Source organism: Accipiter gentilis, chromosome 29 (assembly GCF_929443795.1).
Source record: "Accipiter gentilis chromosome 29, bAccGen1.1, whole genome shotgun sequence".
NCBI lineage: Eukaryota > Metazoa > Chordata > Aves > Accipitriformes > Accipitridae > Astur > Astur gentilis.
The window spans coordinates 9,849,951-9,868,640 of record NC_064908.1 but is presented as its reverse complement, the minus strand read 5'-3'; the positions used below and the strand labels follow the sequence as shown (position 1 = coordinate 9,868,640).

Below are 18,690 nucleotides of genomic sequence, written 5' to 3'. Positions count from 1 at the left end.
CCTCCTGCAATGTGGTGCCATTCTCTGGGCTGTCCTTGGCTGATCTATGGGCTACAGAACCAACAATCCCTCTTTGGTTGGTGTCTGCTGGGGTAACTAGGAGCTCTGCTTGGCCAGGCCCCTCGCCTGTCATCTCCCCAAGCTCCTGGATGCAGCGGGGCTGGGTCTCAGCCTGGGAGAGCATCTGCAGGGGTGAGCTTTTCCCATGGAGCAAAAGGAACCTTTTCCTGCAGATAATGCCTGGCTGTAACAGGGCCTGTGTGGGGCTTGTGTTGGCTAGTCTGGGTCCTCCTCTGTGATACATGCCCTGTGTTTTCCTTCTGCTCTTCCACGGGCAGCACTGGTGTGGGGGCTCGTGCTGGTGCAGGGTCTGGTGCTGCCTCAGAGCTGTGGGCTCCCAGAGGCTCCTGTGGCAGTCGGCACGCAACACCTGCAATAACATGTTTTTCAAAATGCTGGGGTGAAGGCAGTCAGAAAGCAACTGGCAGCCACTTCAGTCGTTCACTTTATCTGGTCGCAAACGCCCCCTTCACGCCATCTGCATCCTCCTTTCCCAGCACTGTGAGATTAAACCCTGTTTTCTCTTTGTAAATATTGGCAGGCAAAGCGGCAGCCTCCCTGAAGGAAAACAATAGCGGGGAGGCCGGTTCCCAGAGCGAGCCCTGAGCAAGGCAGCATACACAGGGCACAGTGCAGTCCCGGTGTTAGTTGACCTCCCTGCTCCAGTCTCCCCAGTGCGCAGGAGTGCTGAGCTGGGCAGTCCGGTCCCTTAGCAGGGGCTGAGCTCCAGGGACACGTGCCACCGGTAGAGCTTTATCCCATAGAACCAGCAGCCCTTCACATGTCTGCCCTCCATCTGGCAGGATCCCAAAGGACTTTGTAAGCAAGAGCCTGTGCTTTAGAGGCAGCTGGTGCTCAGGCCCTGAGGGTTGGGCTGCCTCTTTCCCCAACACTATTGAACATTACTGGGGGGAGCAGGTTGATGAAAGAGGGAGAAACAGAACTCTTCCCTTGGAAAATATGTGTTGGAGAGGTTAAATATCACTATGAAGGAAAAGAGTGCTGAGATCTCAATGCTGTAGCACAAAAATGGTAGTAAAATGTGTACAGATTTGATAAATGCAATTTTGGCTGTTCATGTCCCCCCTCAGTCTTGCCCACAATATCCAGGACACACATCAGGGTGGTTGAGTTTATCTTCCGACTTTTGGACCAGAGGGCAGTCTCCTCTCTTGGCTTTAATATTCCGAGGCAGCTGGGGTTGGGGAGTCTCTCCGGCTCGCTGAGGCTGAGCAGGAGGGAGAAGGGTACTTTGCTTTCAACAGCCAGCACGGGCTGAACACCGCTTTATACTAAATTCAATCAAAGAGATGGAGATTGTAATTGAATCAGCAAGGGGCTGCAGAGCAGGGGTAGGTGAGCTGTGCATCCGTCATGAGCAAGGGGATATGAGACGTTCTTGGAATTGCTTTAAGCCTCACACCAGGGGAATTGTAGAAGCTTGGTAGGGATGGGAGTGTGCATTGGTTACCGCATCAGTGTGGGCACTGGACTCCTTGCAGCTATGCTGATGTCTTTTAGGCTCTGCTGAGTCCTTGCTGTCATTCACTTCTGGCCCCAAGTGTGGGGCAAGGAAATGCCAGCCCGGATTTCCAGCCTGGCAGATTGCTACCCGTCTGCTTCTCTGAGAGTAGGAACAATTAGGTACCTTCCTAGGGACAAGTGGATATCACAGTGGTACAGCCTGGTGATCTGGTGACATGGGACTGGGAGAAAATGAGGTATCTGGGATGGAGAAGAACACTGTGATGCTCCGAGGAATGCTCAGAGCATCTCTGCAACTCAGAATCTGGGGGGCAGGGGGGAACCCCACCACCTTGTGTCCCTGAGTCACAAACCTCTATCCCATTTTGATAGTGCTCAGTAAGCCTGAGCATGCATTTTCAATATTTAAGCCTGTTTCTGCTGTAGGAATAGATGTAGTGATGTCCAGACATATGAAAGATCAAATCTAGTTGCCTTAGAGGGGCAGAGGACTGAACTAGACATCTCTTTTTCTAGAGGTGATGTGGGAAGTTGGTTTATTTACTGCTTTAGTAGGGATTTTGGATTAAATGTGAATGAATTGGCATCCAATGAAAACAGTGTTTTAAATGGTGTGACTAAAAAGCATTTCCCCTTTTGGTTGTGTTGTGTCTCTGGAGTCACAAAGCTGCAAGTTCCTTAGTTCTCTCTGACCTTTCTGGGAAAAACAGGCTATCAGAGACCTGCCCTGCTGGAAGGAAATCCTACAGGGAAATGACAGGCCTTTTTCATGCCCTTTAGTGAAAGACTCTTTTTTGTTTCTTTGCTGTTCTGTCCTAAAGTTCTGCTTTTTTTTTCTTTTCCTATCTGGCCACAGAAGGAGATGATCCAGCCATGGGCATTTCTGAACCCTTTTAAAAGTGAAACCTGCAAAATCCCAGTGGGCGGCAAATGTTACTAATGCTTAATTTTTAGCACAAGAGATGAGCGGTTTAAGGGCTGGGACACACTTGCTGAGAGAACTTGGTCAGAAGGTTTCTTAAATGAGTGGGATTTGGTCCAAAGAACACCTGTCCAAGAGGAATAGGTCCGTATCAAAAAGGATGTGTGCAGGGAAGGGGATAGAGCATGAGGGGAGGTGGGCTTAGCTGGGATGAATTCCTATTGTTTCTCTTAATTCCTTCCTCACTGCACATTGCTCACAGACAGTGCATGACCAGAGGTGGAGCATCATCCTCAAAACAACCCCCGACGTGTGCTTTAAGTAAGGAACAGAACAGGAGAGGCAGGTCTGGAGCTTCTCCTGAGGTCTGCCTTCCTCCTAGCCCCACCCAGCCCAAAGGCGCTTGTTTTTCATCAGTTCATGCTACAGCGCCTCATTAATGTTTGCATACAGCAAAGAGCAATTTCCACCCTCTAAATTAGCTTAATAGACACGTTTCCACTGTGGTGGCACAGGGTGCAGAATTGCTGGTGCTCTGCCCGTGCCTTACCACTCTGCTCCCACTTACTGAAGTAGAGGTCTGCTGCTCTGCACCACAGCAGCCTTTCACCCTCTCTCTGGAGGAGATGTCACTGTGAAGCCCATCTATTTTGCTTTCTCGTGCCCAGAGCACAGGACACTGGTGCGAGCTCTCCCATTATACTTACACTCATCTGATACAGTGTGTTGGAAGCAAGTAGTTTGCAAACAAAGCCAGGGCCTGCGACACACAGCTAATGACCTTCTCTCTGCCTGTGTTTCCTTTACGTCAGAAATCGGAGTGCTTATTAAGTTTGGAGGCTTACTCCCAGGAGCAGAAGAAGAGGATCTGCTGGTGTCTGGCTGAGAACATCACCAAGCAGCAACATCCGGCATCAGCTCCTACAGAGAACAAGGTAAGAGACCCATGCGGGAGCTTGAAAACCCCACTCAGAGCATTGCGGGGCTCTGCCTGTGGTGCGGGCTTTGCTCCAGTGACGCTCCTGCTGGGTGAGCTGCCCTGGAGGCTGTTTTTTTGCCAGGTGAGGTGTGAGTTTGTATTCAGGCACTGCTGCATCTGCAGCTTCCTGCCCTGCTTGGGGAAGCAGTTATTGCATTTGCATCCGCTCACCCGAGTTGAGGCAGACTCCAGCAAGCAGGCTGCTTCTGACGCCTCCCAGCATCTGTATTTGGACAGCTGAGGCCATGCAACCCGGTGTATGGCCTTCCCCGGGAGCTCGGCTGTAGGGCAGGACTGAATGCAGAGGGAGAGGTTCAGGCCGTGATCTCTGGGTCCTGATTAAAAGGCCGAGGTCATGGGAGTAGTGGTGCAGAGCTTTGCCCCTTGTGTGCACTCAGATGGGCTCAAGCGTTTGATCTGGACCCCACAGATGGCCTCAAAGCACAGAAAGGTCATTTGATGAGTGCTGTTTTTCATACCTAGCAAGGCAGCACCAGCACTTTTCCCACACTGGAGAGCTTCAGCCTGGCCCAAGAACATTGTCTCAGCAGCACTGGCAAGATAAATGTGTGCATGGAGTGGGTTTAAAGCACTGTAGGGCATGCCTGCCCTGCATGGACATAGTTAACACCACCCATCTGCCTGGCTTTGGGGCTGGGGCTGCCACCACGGAGTTGTCTGGGATAGTGGCAATCTCTGCTGGAGTTATCTTCAGGGATTGGGTTCAGACTGTTGGTGGGTGACCCATTGCTCTGGAAGAAGACGAACACTGTACTGAGAGTTTAAAGAGCTTTAAGTGAGGCAGATGGGCATCTTGGGGGTAAAACCACCTGGATACCTCCCCTTGGCTGGTGCGTGGTGGTGAAGCAGCTCCTGCCCCACGTCGACGTGTGTACACAGCCTTGGTGCATGGCTCAAAGGCAGGCATATGTGCAGGCAAAAGCAGGAGCAGGTGGCTGCGCTACTGCCCGGATCTGAAGGCAGAGCGATGTGGCTTTTGCTTTGCAGTGTCCCAAACTGGGTCAGCACAAACATCTCCACAGGAGACAGAGCCTCTGGATTCCTTTTCCTGCACGTTTCAGACATACTAAAATAGCAACAACATACAAAGCCTGAGAACCTAGTTACCAACCAAAGGTCTAGAAATGCAAATAGCCTGGGGCAGCTAATTCAATGAGGTGACAGACTCTGCCATGTCTCTTGTTTTCCTGCAATGTGTCTTGCTGGTATGACACAGTGCCCGTGCAGGGGGTCCTAGGTGGCTTGGCATGGGGGGGATGCATGTGATGGGGCTGCTGTCAGGGGCTTGGCATGACTCCGCTCTCGGCTGGGTGCAATCCAGCCATGGGCTGGGGGATCATCCGGGATGAAGCTGTGCAGGGACATGTTCAAATCTGAGCACGTCAAATAGGTCCTAAAAGGGGGGATCTTGGCAGCTGTCCATCACGACGTGCTGTGGGACTGTTTTGGTTTTGGGGTGATATTGCTGTTTGCCCTCTGCACCCCAGACTCTGTATTCAGGGCAGGGTGTGGGAATTTGGCTCTCTGCTAGACTTACAAGCCCTGTGGCTCAGAGCAAAGCCCTGGAGAGTGTCTGCTCCTCATGTTATGGAAAGAGCCTGGCTACTGAACAGGTAAAAAAATACTCTAGAAGACAACACAAAGCTTTCTAAGGCTTTTCTGTGCCTCAGTAGCCAAGAGGGTGCTCCTTAGTTGCAGTGAAGAGCCAGCGTGGGCCCTCCAAGTTTGTGACAAGGGGGTTTTGTCTCAGCTTGCCAAAGCTGATGGAAATCCCACTGGTGGGATACGAGGCCAGGAGGGAGAAAAGGAGCTTGAGAGCAACCACCAGGCACTTGATAATCAAGTTCATAACACCATTTCCCATCCCAGCAAGGTATAAACTGCTCAGGATGCAATTTTAAAGCAAACCTGATCCTGAAATGCAAGAAGGAACAGTGTGGGGAAGGAAGAACAGCCCTGTGTCAGGCTGCAGCTCCCGAGTGGACAGGCGAGGATGCTTGGTGGGTGTGCAAGCTTGGAGCAGGGTGGGTGGCTGCACACAGGACAGGGCTGTGGGCAGAAGCCTGACATGGGCGAGCTGCAGTTGGGGCTTCTGTTACCAGTCTGCACCGCAGCTGGTTTGTTGGGGCAGACGTCTCCAGGGATGCCAGTGCAGCAGGAGGCAGGAGCTGGGAAAATCAGTCACTTCTTGCAAGGGAGAAGTGATCCATTAGCTTTGCTTGTTGCTTACAAGTCATTTGATACTAGGGCTATTTAAGGAAACGGAACAGTGTCTGTGCTCTGTGAACAGACAAATTAAGCTGGAAGTATCAGCCTTGGCATGGCTGATTTCTGCTCCAAACAGGAATCTGATTTGCAAAGCCTTCAAAACTGCTCCGACTTGGCAAGAGGCAGCTAATCTCACTGTGGCCAGAGCCCAGCTGAGGGTATGTGGGCTTTGCCATGCGATGGGAGCGAAGGGCCGGGGCAGCCTCGGTGCCAGGCAGAGATGTGCCATGTGCCAGCTGTGCACTGGAGCCAGAGAAAGGGACACTGTCTGAGCAGAGAGCAGCTCCTCAGCAGCCTCTGCGGCTGCTGCACCAGTGCGCGAGCTGGGGACGGCTCTCCCTTCAATACGTTAATGCTACTGTTAATGCTGTCCCTCAGTCCTTCCCAGAACAAACAGTTGCAATGGGGCAGAGGATTCCCAGCAGAACGGGCACATCTGGAGAGGAGGGGCTGGACTGGCTGAACTGGTGGAGGCAAGTTGCATGGTGCCAACTTCTTGGAGCTGTGGGAAATCAGAAAAATGTTGGGCTTTGGGATGGCACCTCTTGTTTTTCAAGGCCCCCTGAGCCATGCCCAGGTGGGGCTGCACTAAGGGCGGGAAGGTCCTTCTGGCTCAGGGAGATGGCTCTGCAGAGCTGTCATGGCCTCTGGCAATGTCTCCTGGGAGGACAGTGTCAAGCCTGGAGGATGCACCCTATATGGGCCCGTGTTGTTATGGCTGCTACTTTCAGAGCAGCTGGCTTTAGAACAAAGCTGCTAGTTTCTGGGAAACACAAGCATATGGTGCATGTAGCATCCACTTCTGGAGATGTAGGAAGAGAAAGCCATGAGCGATATAGCTGTGATGATCCAGCCATGCTCCCAGGGGGCTTTTCCTGCCAGAGTCAGTGCAGGAGGAGCTCCAGGGATAACCATGGCTGTCGGTGTGTTCCAGCTCTCTAGCCCTGGTGTCCAGGAGACATGGTGGAAGTGGGGCTCCAGTGGCTTCTCTGCTGCCACTATATGACTTGGCTGGCTTTCACTGAGTGATGAACCTGTCCTGCCAGCTGCAGCAGGTCACAGGAGTTGTTCTGTGGATAATTTCTCCATCTGCAGAACCTTCCCTACTCTTGTCCTGGGGTCCGGATCTGCCCTGGGAGGCTGCGCCCTGCCCCTTGGCTGTGCTGAGTGAGGATCTGTAAAACACATCACCAGGGTGACCCAGCTTGGCAACAAACATCCTCAAACAGGGAAGCATGGAGCCTGGAGGTGGGCTGAGGCTGGTGAGGAACCACAGCGGCAGCAATGTGATTATAGCGAAAGCAGCTTTATGAATTAATTGAGTTAGCGAGGCTGCCTCCTTGGGCCGAATAATGACCATCTGTGCAGAGCATGGTGCTTTTTATAATCTTGCATCGCTGCACTGGTCCTGTTTCCAGCCCATTTGTCCATAATGCGACAAATTGCATTAGCACGATTGAAGAGATGGCAAACTGCAGAGCAGGGGCAAGGACGAGGCGCCAGGGGCTGGAGCTGCTCCAGCTGGTTTGGCTACCAGGGAGAAGATTAATGGCACAACACCCTGCTTATAACGAACCTGCTATGACCATCTGATTCTCACTGCTTGTTTCTTTATGTCTTCCACACTCAGAACAGCTGATTACTCTTCCTTCTGACTCCATGACCTGAGATTACCTTGGAGATGATGGCTGGCTGTATCTGAAAGATGTAGATTTTCCTTAAGCTAAATAATTATGGACACTTGGTAGTGTGGACTTTGGGCCTGGGAGTCCAGGATGGGTGCTCCCCTTGTTTCCCAAGGGAGGTGGTGGTTCCTCAGCATTTTTCAAAGCCTGGCCACCAGTCTCTCTCCTGTGGCTGCTGATGGTGCCAGCAGGCATGGACCGATCCTGCACCCTGGCCCTTCCTGGCAGCACTGGCTCTGGTGCTGGGGTACACGGCCGGGAGGGACTGTCCGGCCCCTTCCTGGCTGTTCCTCAGGTCAGGAAGGGCAGGGCTCTTTCTCTCACTATTTACAGTGTGCTTGACAAGTGCAAGTAAATGTGCTGTCAACAAGAGCAAACAGCATGTAATCGAGGGATGATGGAAACCAGGGCCGGAGCGGTGGTGCGGGGAGGGCTCTGCGGAGGGCTGCCGCGGCGGAGCTGCAGGCGGAGGGGTGGCCATGCTCCCCCGTGCACTGGCCCCAGTGCCTGGAGCATGGGGAAGGGTGAGCATGGGTGACACCTCTTCTGTCCTATGCCCTGCCTCCTCTTCCTCACCCTGGGCACCCTGGTGTGCCCCAGGCACCCACCCTGTTGTGCACCCATGTCCCTCTGCAATCCCTGTTCCCCAACACCTCGCTGCTTTCAGCAACACCCTTTCTTTTTACAGTGGGTAATTTCCCATTTGGATGGTGGCCATGTACACCCTTGAGCTGGCACAGCCAAGGGGTCACTGGTGTTGGGGTGGCCATGATAAGCACTTCGGTTGGGGACAAGTGGGGTGAACCTCTCTCTCTCTGATCCAGCATTCACGGGGTGCTTTACTCAGCAGGAGTATAGTCAGAGTGCAATTGGCTGTTTGATGGGGAAGGAGGGAATTTGCACCTTCTCACTTTGTTTTTGGTCCAAAGTCCTTCCATTTTGGGCTGGGAACCTGCAGCCCCATCTGTACCAGCTCTGCTCCAGAGGGTCCTGCTCACCTGCTGCTGTGGGCCACAGCAGGAGGGGCATGGCCAAGGGTGCAGGAAACCTGGAGCTTCATTAGAGCCTGCTTTTCTTCCATGATGCCAATGTGAGAGGCTGGGAAGGGCTAAGCACATCACAACAGCACCCAAAGGGCCAGCCTGACCTCGCTTGTGTCATGGTGCTCAAACAGAGGAGAAAACCTTGAGGTTTATTCAGCCCCAATAAGGGTTAAAGCATCAGCTGGCAGTACTTATGAGCCAGGTTACAAAAGTAAAGCAAATAAGAGTTGTTCCATGACAGTGAGCACAGCCTGGCTCTCACCCTGGGCTGGAAAAACTTGTTACTGAGGTCAGCTAAAGGCTGCTTCAGCAACGCCATGAATCTGGGAGGCTGTGGGACTGGAGGCACTGTCCCTCTGTGAGTCAGGCTTCAGTTCAGCTCCGTCCACTTAAATATCTGGATGAAACTGTCGCTGCCAGGGGTCTCCATGCCGTCAGAATGGGACCCTTGAATCCGCAATCATGACCTTGATGCATGGTGGCACATGGATCTCATGCTCAGCACCTGACAGGCCAAGAGGAGGACAATGTGTTGACTTTAATTCAGCTGGGACAGGAGCTGAAGAGATAGCAGCGGGTGTGAAGCAGGCTGCAAACATAAAAGAAGTAGATGCAGTTTGAGCTACTGTGGATTGATCCATCCTGAGCCATATTCTTGTTGGGTTTGTAGCCCTCTTTCATGGGAACAAGACCCAAATGCAATCAGGGCATCAAAGGCTATATGGGGGGATTTTACAGCTCCCTGTGAGGCTTCAAAGCACGTCTCAAGTGTCCAGCTCAAACAGTAGCCTGACTGTTTATTCCCTGCAGTGCAGGTGGGTTTGGATGAGTGCTGACGGGTCCTGGGGCTGATCTTTCACCTCATCATTCCCTTCTTGCACAGCAGCTGGCTTGCAGTCCTAAGCACAGGGACACAGCACAAAGCCTGGGGAGGCTAGGATTCGCATGGGGCTGGATGGGATGCCTGGTTGGGGTACTGGGCTTTTTAGCATCTCCCCCAGTACCAAGCCCTGGCTCCATTGAGCTCAGTTTCCAGCCCTGCTGGCTCTTGGTGCTGGCCCAGGTGTCATGGAGGTGCTGGGGGCTGCCAGCCCAGGACAGCCGCTGTCTTGGCCCCAGTGCTGCTGGCTTATGGGCTCCCAAGGCACATGTGCACTGGGAGTGAGAGCAGAGGGATGATGGAGCAGATGGGCCAGCTGAGAGCCGCAGCTCCAGCTTTATTTGTTCGTTTGCTTAGCTGGACTCCAAAGCCATTAGGAAAGCAGACCTCTTCCCTCCGGCAAACACCAGCTCCTGTTTCTGTGGTGCTGTGCGATGTTCTCCCGACCATGTCCAGTGGCACCAATGATCCTTCCCGTGTCCCCCCGCCCCCAAGCAGGAAGGCACAGTGGTGTAGCAGGAGTGTGAGCAGCTGCCGACACTTTCATCACAGCCAGAAGCATTTTTAAGCCCTTGAAGGTCTGTTTCTTGTGAATCCCCAGAACGGCTGGTAAAAGCGAGTGTGCTGGCAGGAGTGGTGCCAGCAGCAGGGGGGGTGCAGTGAGCAGTGTTGAGATCATTTTTGCACAGGGTGGTCAAAGGCACAGAGTAAGTGGTTTAAGCCAGCGCTGCTGTGCTTTAATGAAGGCACTGGAAGTTCTTTGGCACAGTGCTGCCTGTGCCAGGCAGGGCTGGCAGTATCCACTCAGCTGGAGTGGTCCTTTCCTCTGCCCAAATGACTCCTGCTTTGGGTAGTTGCTGATGCTTTTCCCTTGGAGCATAGCGGGGGGCTGTGAGCGTGTGGCTGGGCAGACTCCAAAGCCAAGTTCAAGTAACTCCTTGCAAAAGTTACTTGAACCCTGATACATCTGGAAAGCCAAAGGACGTGTCCGAAGTGCCGGGGGGGTGTGGGTGGTGATGCCCAGAGTGGTGTGGGATTGGGAGGCATGGCTTCATCCTGCCCCCGTGGGGTCCCCTGGTCTTCCGTGAGGTTTGTCATCCTGCCCTGTAGCCTTCCTGATGGAGTGGCAGGGCAAGGCTTGACAGCACGATTGTAGGAAGGATGCGTTTGGCTTTGGAGGCACCAGTGTTGGTTTTGGTACCATTTGGGATTCCTCTGTTCTGTGTGTGGCTCTGGCCATGGCCCTGTTGGTGCCAGTCGGAGGCAGAGCTGCTCTGCCGGGTCCTCTTCTCTCAGTGGCTGTTTCCGTACCATGATCTGCGCTGGCAGCAGCAACGGCTTCCAGCGCTGATCTCGTTGTCCTGTTGTAAGTGATGTTGGGATGAGTCCTTCACAATGGCTCTGCAGTGGCTGAATGCATCAGCTCCGGCTCCTGCTGTCACTTCCCTCATCCTGCACAGGGGACAATGCTCTGCCCCTGCAGATAATGCTGCAGAGAGATTCCCCTGCTGATCAGCACTGTGTCACCCCAGGCAGGGAAAGGATGCTGAGGGTTGTGGGCTGAATGCCAATGACAGGATCCATTCCTTCCTCCCCCTTTCCCACCACTCTGCTTTTCTACTGCCAGGGATATTTATGACCCCGATGTCATTTCACTAGCCTCCAGCAGTAGGTCCCACCGTGCTCACCCTGTGGAGGCAGGTTACCTGGGTCGATGAGGCTGCAGGCAGTAGCTGGTGCCCAGCTTGAGCAAACTAGAGCTGTATTGCCGAAATGATGGACACAGTGCAGTGGGTGTGTGCAGGTTTGCATGGTGGCTGGGTTCGTTCCTGGCTGAGAGGGGCCAGGGACCCCGGGCTGGGGGTGCTCTGAGTCTCAGGGGCAGCTGGGCACCGCCAATGTGGTGACATCTCTTGGCTGTGTGCCTATGTCCCACAGACCTGCAGCCAGCCAGGTGGCCTCATGGAACGATCAGGCACAAAATCCACTGGGTCCAGCTCCCTTCGCCAGCGCAGGCAGGATAGGTGCTGACCACATCTGCCAGGGTGGCCATGCCATGTTGTTGCTGTCGGTGACAGCATCATGAGGCTGAGCTCAGCTCTGTGTCCAGTGAGACCGGGTGAGGGAGCTTTTACATTTCCTGTACCACTACAAAGCTGTGGCTACCTGCAAGGAATAGGAGGCAGTACATTTCCCGTGCTCCATTCCGGGAGCATCCATGAACCTGCAGCTGGCTGGGAGCAGGGGGACATGTGTGTGCCCAAAGTCCATGCTGGAGGAAAGCCAAGCACAGCTTGTCACTGTGGCAGTGAGGACCCATCAGCAAATGGTGGCCATGATGCAGATAACCACCGGCAAATGGCTGTGACAGCAGCTATGCACACACACACTACTGTGCTCTCTCTCTGTAGCCATCAGGGCAACTTGCCTGTCTCAGTCAATAAAGTGTAATACCAGGAGGAGAAACGTCCAGCCAAGGCAGTCGGATCCCCAGGCTGGCGTGTATGGGAGTGCGTCATGAGAGGGCACTGGCCCTTGTAAGACAAGAGAAGGGACAGATGGTCATGCATCGGCTGTCCCCTGGATGGAGACTGTACACCCTCCTACATGCTTTTTCTCCCTGTCCCTGCCCATTTGGGTAGAGCTGCTCCTAGGGGATTGCAGTGCAGAGGGCAAAGCACCGCACTACAGAGCATCTCCCACTTCAGAACTGTCCCTTTTCCATAGAAAGCAGTTTAGGAAAAAAACCAACTGCGAACCTGCAGCAGAGTTTCATTTAGCAGGAAGCACTGGAATCAGTCTGCTTCTTGGTGTCTCTCGGGGGCAGGACGGGGCAGGAGAAGGGGAGCTGCGAAAGTGAATGTGGTGGGTTTCAGGGTGATACCTTCCTCAAGGCAGAGCAGTTGTCCACTTTTATCAGCAGGTAATAGTACCTCCAGGGATTGCTAGCAGAGCTGTAAATAGCACCAGAGGCATGAGGGAGCCGTGTCTGGGAGAGGCTGGGGCGGCTTCAGCTGCCGCTTGACATGGACATTAATAACTGCAGAGGCAGAGCCAAGCACTGCACTAGCATCTGCTGAGCCGCGGCTGCGGGCACATGTCGGGGCTGGCGCCGCCGGAGGGAGATGCTGCTCGCTCGACCTGTGCAGCTGGGATGCAACTGAGAGTCCAGATTTGGTAGGTTTTACTTTCAAAGATTGCAACCTGGGGGCTGTACCCTTTGCTGGGCAGGATCCGGCCACAGGTCGAGGAAGCATCACAGCACCATCGGAAAGTGCTGATGTCCTTTTATTTAGATCAAAGACATATACTCTGCTCCCCGAGTTGGTCCCCCTGCACTCCTGCACTGGGCTGGTCCCTGCTGTCTCTTGGGGAACCTGTGGGTCCTGCCCGACTTCATTTGCCACTAGGCTGGGCTTGAAGGGTTTGTAATGAGCAGCATCGGGGAATAGCAAAGAGGTGTTTGTAGTGATGGGGAATTCTTGAGGTTCCCTTTGCAAATTTGGGCTGTGTATGGCTGTGCCATCTGGATTTGCTGGCTCTCGCTGCGGGAGCGGCGTTACAGTGTGCTGACAATGTGGGCTTTCTGCTCCAGGACTTTTACAGCCTTTTGGATACCCTCCGTTTACTGGCACTGGGGACCAAACAGCAAATTCAGCCCTTGCCACTGAAATCAGATCAGTCTGCATGCTCATACCCTTGGCAGGGATGGAGGGCACTGGGCAGGGGACAGGTTGGGGTCCAGAGCTGGGACTGCCAGGGCAGCTGTGGTTCAGGGCTGGCAGCTCGGTGCTATGGCAGTAGCAAGTCTATGTTAACTCCAGCTGCTTGGCTGAAGTACGCGGCATGGGGAGATTTTGTCTCAGGTTGTTTGCTGACAGCTTCAGTGGGTGGTTGCACTGAAACGCAGGGTCCAAGCTGCGCCTGCAGACCAGGCTCCCTCCTGCGTGCCCTCTGCTATGGGCAAGGCTGTTGACCTCGATTAAGCATTGGCTCCTGTTTACCGCTGTGTTGCAGGGAGCAGAGTGTCTCTGGGGAGAGGCACAGAGTGTGGCCACTGCAGCATCAGGGCTGGGCGATACCCTGGTCAGGCCCCGTTTGCAGATCAATAAATTGGGGATGACAGTAATGGAGTAATGGGATTAGCGCAGGCTGCTGGCACGGGATCATTTCCTCCCATGGAGGAGGACTTCTTCCAGGGCTCTGAGTCATTTCAAGCCCAGGATTTTTTGGGTGGTATGAACATTTACACCCTCACAGGTGTCTTGTCAGATGCATATATTCACCCTCACTGCCTTGCCCCAGTGTGCTGTTGGATCCTGCTGCTTGGGTTTATCCATCTGTGCTTGCTTTTGCTGTTACACTAATTGCTCTGTATCAATTATTCATTGATTCAGTAATGAAGCAAGGAATGGGTAGAAAACCCTGCTGTGCAATGAGCCCTGGGCTCTGGCTGGCCCCACAGAGCTGCTGTGGCTCAAGGAGGGCAAGGAGTGGAGCTGCTCAGGGGATGCTCCTTGTGAGCACTTTCAAAATGACTCCCATGAAAATTTTTTCAAGTTTCGGTAGTTCTGTTTTGCATTTCTGGCTTTGGTTTCTTCTTTTCAGCCTTGTGGTGTGTAATAGATACCACTTCTGTTAGCTGTGTACTTACCTGGTTCTTAGTGGTCACTTTTTAAGTCTCAAGGTGCTCTTCATCAATGGTTTTGGTAGCGCTTCACAGGGCCAGTTAGAAGTTTCTGATCTGATGGATCTGGGCACAGTTTGTCCCATGCTAAGAACTGAAATTGTAACTTTTTTTTCCACTTTAGGAAAAACCTACTTCAGAAATGTTGATGTTTCCTGGGTGATGTCGATGCTGTTTTCCCTGCATCCCATCTGCCCTGGGGAGGGATGTTACCTCTGCACAGGGAGTGCACTACCAGTAGCGAAGCTGGCTGTGTCCTCCCCAGAATCCCCCTGGAGAGGGACTTGGTCTCATTCTCATGGAGTTAAATGCTTCTGGGGACAGGTGAGGCACCTTTGAGCAAAGGTAGATTTAAGAGCAGCAGGAGCCAGAGAGGTTCCTCTATGGGATGCATAGAGGATGGGGCTGCCATAGTCTGGGGACAGCTCATAAAAGCAACTCTTCTAGCAGTATTTTAGGAGGTCCATTAGCTCCTCCTGGGGTGAGAGCACAGTCAGAGAAGAGCGTCTTTCACTCTCCTGCTCATCTCGATGTCCAATAGTCTGTTATCTGCAGGGACTTCCCTGCTTTTCCCAGTCCCTGCTTTTGGCTGAGGAACTGCCTGGGTGCAGGGCTGTTCTCCTAGGCATGTTTAGCCTTCTCTTTCCCAGTATTACCACAACAGAAAGATGTGCATTGCAAAACCTAAGCATCCATATCAGGAGGTAGGAAAGGCTGAATTCAATTTTCTTGTGTCCAGGTGTTATTTGAGGCACAGTTGCTCTTTGACTGTGAGGAGCAGAGGTTTTGAAATAAGAAACAAAGTGTCAAAAAAATCCCTGACCTCCTAGAGCTGGGGATTTAAGGGAATGCCACATATTGCAGCACTTCTGGCAGTGTGAGAGCTGGCAGCACCAGGGGAAGGCCAGTGCAGGCTTCAGCTCACAGCTGTGCCACCTCTGTGGCTGGTGTTTTCCTGGCTGGAAGTCCCGGCTGTGGGCCACCAGAAAGGGCATGTTATTTAAAGAAATGCTGGAGAAGTCAAGGCTGCGCTGACAAACCCACATCTGTTCATCAAAATTTGCTCTACTGGCAAACTAGAACAGTTTTAGTTTCTAGCAGCTACTAGAAAAAACCGGATCAAATTACAGACTGAAGAGCAGAGGGTTTGCAGTACTTCTCCCCTGTCTTGGTTTCGAGAAAACTTTTGAATCAGCGAGTGATGCCCAAAGGCAGAGGGAGTCCAGGCAGCAGGTTACAGGTGCAGAGATTGAGGATGCTGGGGCAGGTGGGGCAATGTTTTTTGGCTTTTTTTTGGGTTGTGTTGAGGCTTGTTCAATGGGGAAATCAATATTAGGGATTTTACTGCTGTTGCTCTGATCTCAGACCTATCATCCTCCTTCCCTAAAACTACCCCTCATAGTCATCTTGGGGCTTGGAGACAGCTCTTTCTTCTACTTTCTCTTCCCCTTCTTGGGACATGCTGCCTTGGCCACTTAGTCTGAGATAGAAACCAAAACAGTGAAGTGTGAGGTCCTCCAGGGAGGATATAGTAAAGCCTCTAGGCCTTCCCAGCTCGGGACAGGGAAATCTAGATGTTGAGAATGGGAAGACCAACATGTTGAGGGCAGATGGACCCAGAAGTTGAGGATGGGAAGATGTAGTTGCTGAGAACAGGGAAACCGACATACTGAGGATAGGGACACCCAGATGTTGAGAGCAGTGAGACCAAGATGTTGAGGCTGGAGAGATCCAGATGTTGGCTGCTGGCTCCTGAGTGACTGCTGCTGGCCAGGAAGAGGGACCCATGCTGCAGCAAGACGATGGGATGTTTTGGATTAGTCATTGAGGTGGAAGGACGTCACCTCCCTGCTCAGACAGCATCAGCACTGCCTCCATCTTCTGCCTCCTCCAGCAGCCTCTTGGCCATGACAATGGTGAGGAGGAAACCTGGTCACATCCCTGTCATTGCTGGCCCAAATCAGCTTTGCGCAGCAGGGTGGTCCTTGGCTTTGTGCTGATGAAGCCCCTGGTATCTCCAGCCACGCTCAGGCTTGTTGGCTGGCTGTGATGGCATTACTGCCGCTTTTCTTCCCTCTCTTTCCCCCACTATCAAGTGATGTTGAGCAGAGCTCAGCCACGGCCCTTTCTGTGAGGATGGGATTTCACAGACCCGGTGATGCTTTCCCCTCGAGATGGAAACCTCGCTCGGTAGTGAGGCTCCTGCTTATACCCTCCATGCCACTGAAGAGCAGAAGAGTCTCTGATTGAATTAGCACAGGGATTTAATTTAATCCCCAAATATTTCTCATTTTAAAGGACCCTGTTCATTTCCTTCTAGGGCCTTATCTAATGCGGGCAACCAGCAATATTAAGCAGAAGGACTGGACAGACAGGAAGCTGTTGGGGAGGGGGAGGGTTTTGCAGGGAGCAAATTGACGGCTGTGTGGGTTTTTCCTCTAATTATTTCACGAAATAATGATGACAGTGATTGCAATACAAATAAGACATAAGCAGCATAATTAAAACACATGCTGGTGCAAATAGCATCCTTGCACAGCAAGTTTGGAAGCACTCCCTTTTTACAAGAAATTACCATGGGGGGAGTGAAAAAGCCACAAGGATGGGGTAAACTGAGCATTCACTTTGTGCCTCTGTCGTGGTTTAACCCCAGCCAGCAACTAAGCACCATGCAGCCGCTCACTCACTCCCCACCTCCAGTGGGATGGGGGAGAAAATTGGGAAAAGAAGCAAAACCAGTGGGTTGAGATAAGAACAGTTTAATAGAACAGAAAAGAAGAAACTAATAATGATAATGATAACACTAATAAAATGACAACAGTAGTAATAAAAGGATTGGAATGTACAAATGATGTGCAGTGCAATTGCTCACCACCTGCCGACCGACACTGGCGATTCCCCGCACCCACTTCCCCATTCCTATACTAAATGGGACGTCACACAGTATGGAATATGCCGTTGGCCAGTTTGGGTCAGCTGCCCTGGCTCTGTCCTGTGCCAACTTCTTGTGCCCCTCCAGCTTTCTTGCTGGCTGGGCTTGAGAAGCTGAAAAATCCTTGACTTTAGTCTAAACGCTACTTAGCAACAACTGAAAACATCAGTGTTACCAACATTCTTTGCATACTGAACTCAAAATATAGCACTGTACCAGGTACTAGGAAGACAGTTAATTCTATCCCAGCTGAAACCAGGACAGCCTCCCACCAAATCCAGCTGTTTCAGGGACAGGGCAGATGCCACAGATGGGACCGAGGACATGATGGTCTCTGAATTTTAGTTCAGACTCACTGGGGCAGTTCAGGTGATGCTAAATTGCTGCCTGTGGTGAGTCAGGCTGAAAGGGGACAGAGTGGGTCCTCTCCATGCTCATTGCTGTAGAGGGGGCCCTTTTGGCATGACAAAAAAGGACAAGGCACAGGTGGACAGGGGTGAGCTCCTCTGTGTGCTGCTCAGGAGGAGGCTGGCTGTGGCACTGAACTCAAGCACCTTTTTGGAAATCTGGCCTGCTTTTTGGACCCATTAGCTCTGACGGATGCCTGAGGATGCTGCTGAGTGCTGCGCGGTCTCTGCGCCATCCCTGCTGTGCAGAGCAGATGGTGCTGAAGCTGGGGCTTAAACACCTCCAGGGTATTTCCTGGGGATGACAGCAGCTTTTGCAGCCCAACATCTGCATACAGCTCCCTGGTGATATCCAGTGGCAGGTTATAATCCATGTGCACCGGCTCTGCAGGGTGAGGAGGTGTTTAGCAGCAGGTTGGCTGTCTCAGGGGATGGCTTGCAGGGGTCTGCTATCACAAGCTGGGACCACCATGGGGATACAGCCTCATTCTGTTTCCTGGGTGCCTCTTCCCAATAGGATATGTGGCTGGATGGGCTGATTCTCAGGGCTGCTGCTCTTTTTGAAGCTGAAGTCAACCTAATTTATACAGGGGTGGTGGCTTTGTTAACTCCAGCTTTCTGGTTGCCGTTGGGCTTGTGAAAATGCTTGGATCTTAACTGGGGATACAGTGACATTTTTTCTGGGTGATTTGTTACCTGGGGCTGGTCCTGTATAATAACCCCTGCCCCAGCCTGACAGGGTCTGTGTAGGTGGGAATTGCTTCCCGGAGGGAGGATTTTTCTCTGCTTTGGTCTTTCTTCCCTCCTAAGCTGGTTTTGCCCCTTTGGCTTAGCTGGGCTCTGTGCAAAGGGAAAATCACATGGAAGAGAGGACCCAGCTCTGGTGGGGGGAGCTCCTTGCAGGCACCCCCTGCTCATGAAAAAACCTTGGAGGTTTTTTCCCTTAGGCTACTCCTGGCTTTTCCCTTTGAAAGGGCAGAGCTTGTGCAGGCCTTTCCCAGCTGCAGAGGAAAGCTGGCAAAAAACAGCCCTGAAGCCTTAGGAAAATGAAAGGGACTGGTAGGAGCGGTTGTGGTTTTGCAGGGCCACGTCTGTGCAGGGCACTGTGGGGCAGCCGTGGGAAGCCCCACAGCCAGGGCACTCTGTCAGGGAGGCTGAGCCACTCTTGGCCGTGGCTGGGCAGAGCTTGGGCCATCTGCAGATGAGCAGAGCCCGGTGCTTCCCTTGTGCATGTAATAATGCGGTGCAGGAGGGGCCGGAGCTGCCAGACGAGAGCTGCTGGTTTTCTTTGCTGCCCTGCCAACCTCAGGGAGATCTCTGC

At 52.7% G+C, this 18,690-nt stretch overlaps 1 protein-coding gene across 3 annotated transcripts in view; it reads left to right on the top strand.

Moving 5' to 3' along the window:
* Positions 1-18,690, top strand: part of RGS3 (regulator of G protein signaling 3) — a 70,790-nt gene that overhangs the window by 40,657 nt on the left and 11,443 nt on the right. For all 3 annotated transcript variants that reach the window (XM_049832863.1, XM_049832865.1, XM_049832864.1), the window contains one exon: positions 3,280-3,402. In XM_049832863.1, the coding sequence (XP_049688820.1) occupies positions 3,280-3,402 (123 nt within the window). The remainder of the gene's footprint in view (positions 1-3,279; positions 3,403-18,690) is intronic.